Raw genomic sequence first — 4,951 nt, 5'->3', positions numbered from 1 at the left:
GCCAACTCTTCTTGCCATTTTTAGCACATTCCACTGAACTCATTAGTGTTTTGTGCCTTGGGGGGATGACAGGGAGGGACAATTTACAGGGCCTTGATGTGTCTATGCAGGTTTCGCTTGACTGGGTAAAACTCAGCTCCAGCAAGGGCTATTATTCTTAGAGTACAAGGATTGTTTTTACTCTCCTTTATAGCAGCGCATGGGAAGTCAGGCTGTTGCCCGTTGCTAGTGTGGAGGGATCCACCTGCCTGTTCCCATCTTGCTGCAGTGGGAAACAGGTGGCTGCAGGGGTGTATTTGGAAAGCCTGTTTGAGAAGACAAAGCCCCATTGTCCCCACAAAGGCTTCCCAAAGGGTGACTTCACACCACCTTGATTTGTGAAACTGCCTCTGAGTAAATGCAAAGTCACTGTAGCTTTTCACTGCAGAGATGTCTTATGGTAGCTGCTGGGAGTCTTGACCTGGGAATCAGTTCTCCTGCCAGGGAAACCTATTTGGGCACTATTGCATGGAGTATTTTGTCTTTGGCTGGTGCTGCTGGAAGCAGAGGCTCTGACATGTGATTTGTATCACACTAGGTGTTGTTTCCCATTGGAGTGGAGCAAAATGATTGCCTCAGAGTAGGCTTCTGCTCTTCTTCCCTAGGGAAGAATCACAAGGCCCAGCGTGGCAGGGAGCATGCAGGTGCCTCTCAGAGGCCGTGTCAGCAGTACAGGGAGTGACTGGGAGGACAGCTTGTCAGAAATGTGATGTGTGACATAAGCCCTATTAAAGTGGTACAGCAGCCTTAGCTGTAAACAGGCATGTGCAGGAGTGGTGTGCCATTCACCACTCAAACTTACAGTTTCACTGTAGTTACCGTTCCTGAGAGCTGTTGTCAGCAACTGTCGTGGCTCTGGCACATCTGCCTCCCCGTTGCCTATCTTGACCGAGTATCGTTCCTCTCCCTATGCGCATATGCATAAGCAAAGTCAGAATTGGACTTCTGCAGTTGAAGAAGTGCTGCTGTGTTCTTAGGCCCTGAACGAGCTTTCCGGGGTGCTCGAGTAACGGATGCTGGGAATGAGACCCAAAATTAGATGCTCAAAATAACGCAGTTTCTAGCGGTATGTGCAATCACAGGACAGTTACGTTGAGCCTGGGCCTAATGCCATTGCTGTGGCTGACTTGGGAATCCAAACTATTTGGTCCTTGGGGTGCTAACTGAATATGGTCTTGGCAATATAACCCTATTTGGGCAGGAGGGAGAATGTGGTTTGGGCCAAATTCAAATCATAGGTGTGAAATCTCGCTACAAAGGCTTAAATGAAACCTTTGTCAGACTTGCAGTGTTCCCATTAGCCATGTTTAGAACAACTTTATGAGGGGACATTCCCAAAAAGTGATAAATGTTATGTACTAGCTGCTTTGTAATTGAAGTGATCGCACCTGCCCTCACATGAGAAATACCGTGATATGATTCAAGCCCATTGAGGATCCATCAAGAAACACTGGGGATCAGCACCTCAGCCACATGCAGAGTGAGACAAGACACAGTTAATGATGTATCTTTCTGTTGACGCTTGTAACCTTTATTTGGTCAGTGCTAGAAAGCATATACAATGAATTCCCTTTCCTCCCTCTGGTTATCTTGAAACTTGTGGAGTGTTATGATTTTTCTTATTTCTTTTAATGTAAATTTTGCTTACATGAGGGATTTGTGGCAGTGGAGTGGCAGTTCCCTTGACTGAATAATCTATACCAGCAAAAGGACTCTCTTGTTACTGAAACCCTGTCTATAGGAGGACTCATGTTCATCTTTCAATGTTGAGCAAGCTTTTATTTTCTGCTAATCTGTTATAATTTCTTAGTACAGAGGGAAAAACTCATTTTTGTTTCTACCAAGTTCATGCTTTCTCCATCTTCTGTAAGTAAGATCCAGCCTTGTGAGTACCAGAGTACCAATAAAACATAGGATTTTGACTTTAGGAAAATACAAGAAATTTTAATGTAACAGACAGGAGAGAGGTCCAGCAGATGTCTAGCGTGTTAGTTTTATTTAAGGATGGTCTTTTGGTGCTAGAGTAAGAAATGTTCTTTAAAAAACATCAAATAAATAAATAAATAAATAAATAAAAATAGGAATCACTTTCTGTTGAAGACCTTAGAAAGCATCCGGCTTTCATCTTGGGAGGAACGGGTACTGTAAAGCATTCTTCAGAGTAGGGTATAGGGAGGTTGTCCTAATTCTTCCTGGAACCTGCAAGCCAAACATGAAATAAATGTTACTAGAATCTGTTTCTCTCTCAGTATATGCCACCATTGTCAACAGTACTTTTACCTACCAAATCAATAGACACAGGATTTCTTTTGAAAAAACAATACTAGCTTAAATATTAGGCTAAAATGAATTCCTTTCTCAAACTGTGTCTTATTAAAGACTTAAATGAACCTGCTCCTCCCTTGTGGCATGACATAGATGCAGTCTGTTCTATTCAGCAAAATGTCTTAGGCAGGACTCACCGTTGCAACCCATTCCACTCAGGGAGCCGATTCTATCAATTCTCCTCCCGAAGCAGCCAGAATCTCTCATCATCCTGGGCATCTGCAGCCCCCTCAGTCTCTTGAGGAAGGGGTTCCTGTAGGACAGAGGGGTGCTGGGTGCTAGCCTGGGTTCAGCCTTCTGGTCGTCACTGTCATCTATGAGTTCTGGTGGGATCTCCTCCTGGGTTTTGGGTTCTTGCAGGTCAGGATTGGACTCCAGGGCTTCAATGATTGCAAACTTATCCTCCAGTCTCTCCAGCAGAGCCTACAAGAGAAGGATTAATTTCATGAAACTCCTAGTTTTGTGGTCATTTGCAAGCTCTTCCAGTCATCCAATTCTGCATTCATTAGTGGTCCCATAGCCAGCCCTAGGGAGACTGTCAGGTTGGATCCTAGGGTTGCTGGTGGTACTTGAGCTCTGTCCTCTGCAGTAAATCCCTGTTCATTAATTCCACCTATGGGTAGCTCTAGCTGAGAGCTGATTGAAGCTGCTTGCCACCAAAGTGTGGCAAGGTTAGAAGAGCTCTTGGCAGAGAAAAAAAGCAAGGTCTGAGTTGCACAGGGAGATACTGTTCAACCCACCAATGGTACGCAACCTCAAAGTACCTCTGAATCCATAGTCCACTCCCATGTTCTCAGAAGTTGTCTGCAATGCTGGTTGCCAGCAGTTGGCTTTCTCTTCTTTTTTTTTTTTTTTGCTAAGACCATCTGTTTGCTTGTCATCCCTGGCTATTTCAATGGACATCACTTGGAGAAGCTCTTGGTGTTTTCGCTAATCTCTGCCCTAGGAGTTACAGGATTGCTGCTCCTTAAAGTAACATGCATCTCCCTGAAAATACCTCTATGTTAAATTTATGTCTGCTATGTGACTTCTTCCTGGGTACCATTCTCTATAATTTTAAAGCTTTGTATAACAGGGATAAGATAACCTCCTCAGCTCAACCAATTAGAGGAATCTAATTGTCCATCTCTAGAAGTAGAGTGGAGAGGAGTGAGCCTTATGGCTTGCTTGACAGTGAATGCATTTGGAAGCCACTCTTCTCGGCTAGCTGCTGGAAACAGCCTAGAGGCATGGGGCAGTTTTAGCTTTGGCTGACACTGTCCTAATCATCTTAGGGAGTTTGTTCTCAGGGTCTGGTGCTGTGAGAAGCTGGTCACCGGTACCAGTCCAAGGAAAGGTTTAAGCTTTCAGACTTCATCTTGCAAGACTGAGTCTTAAGCTTGTATTGTGCTGCAACAATGGATGTTCTCTATCATTCATTAAAATACACACCTGGTAATTTCATAGCTCTAGAAGCTTTTCTGGGCGAGTCACACTAAATGATCATACTATTCCTCTAGCAACTTTTCTAAAAGTTTGACTTCGGGTGTTCCACTTCCTCCTCATCTCCCATCCACATGCAGCCTCTTAAATCCACAAAGCTAGAGCCGTATGGCTGTCCTGCTTCACTGTTCCTGGCATTTAGTGGGATAAAGAGGAGCCCACCTGAAAGTTTTCTATTTGTTCTTATAGACCTACTGTGATGATTTTTTACTGGGACTTTGCTCCCAGGAAAGTGGATCTTTATGAGAAAAAGAACCAAAAACCCAAAGCAGACATCCCACAACATAAGAATTTTCCCCCTGCTAACCAGGAGCTCAAGTGAACCCAGCACTGGAGGATATTGCTCTATAGAGCTTCTTTGAACCCCTGTGAAGAACTGAGCCTTTGTCCCCCGGCATGTGATCGCTGATGTGGCTATCCGATCATGCAAAAGAAAGGCGAAAACACCACCTCACACTCTGCTAAGCACCCCAAAAGTTTAACCTTGCAAAAGGAGAGAGTCCTCACCTCCATACTGGCCAGTTCTTTGGCAGGGCTGAGGCTGTAGATAGGGTTGGCTCTGCTGGACTGGAGTTGGATGAGCAGCAGCAAGAGGAAGCCACAGGAAAATGAGCCTTTAGTGTCCATGGCGCTGGGTTCGTTGGGAATAGGGAAGTTCAAGCTGTTCCTTCTGAGATGTCTCTTCAGGTCTCTCTCTTCCTCGTCCTAGCCTCTCTCTTCCGAAGCTTGTCTTTTATACTCTTTGGGTGTGATCTCTGCTTCCTAGGTTATCAGTGGATTTATCTGGGGCACATTCCAGTCCCACTGCAGGCATGCAGCTCTGTCAAGGGAAGATTCCCTTTATTAGCTGTCATTAGGCAGCAGCTGCTGTTGCTGAGGAATGTATGTCACAAGTCAGTGATTTCATGTCACTCCCCCTCCTCTTGATACCAGGCGCTGTGATTACATAGTCCAGTTGGAAATTCTTAGCAATTTTCTTTCAAGAGACCCCTATGGTCAGATTTACACAGATGGGAAACAACCCTGTAACTGCTCTAAAGTCTGCTCAGAAGGTTTCCATAGGGAAATTACCTTTTACAGGGAAAACAATAGGCTTTTCAGATGA

The 4,951-nt window shown here is 44.8% G+C and overlaps 1 protein-coding gene across 1 annotated transcript; it reads right to left on the bottom strand.

Annotated features, from left to right (window-relative positions):
- Positions 1 to 1,893: 1,893 nt before the first annotated feature.
- On the bottom strand, positions 1,894 to 4,562 carry LOC104078241 (natriuretic peptides A). The gene is made up of 3 exons (XM_009579793.1): positions 4,354 to 4,562; positions 2,502 to 2,787; positions 1,894 to 2,238 (listed from the first exon to the last, which is right to left on the bottom strand). The coding sequence occupies exons 1-3, from the start codon at positions 4,471 to 4,473 to the stop codon at positions 2,222 to 2,224; spliced, it is 423 nt and encodes a 140-aa protein (XP_009578088.1). The 5' UTR covers positions 4,474 to 4,562; the 3' UTR covers positions 1,894 to 2,221.
- Positions 4,563 to 4,951: the final 389 nt, after the last annotated feature.

This window comes from Fulmarus glacialis, unplaced genomic scaffold, assembly GCF_000690835.1.
Source record: "Fulmarus glacialis isolate BGI_N327 unplaced genomic scaffold, ASM69083v1 scaffold20016, whole genome shotgun sequence".
Lineage (NCBI taxonomy): Eukaryota > Metazoa > Chordata > Aves > Procellariiformes > Procellariidae > Fulmarus > Fulmarus glacialis.
This window is presented reverse-complemented; position numbering and strand designations above follow the sequence as displayed.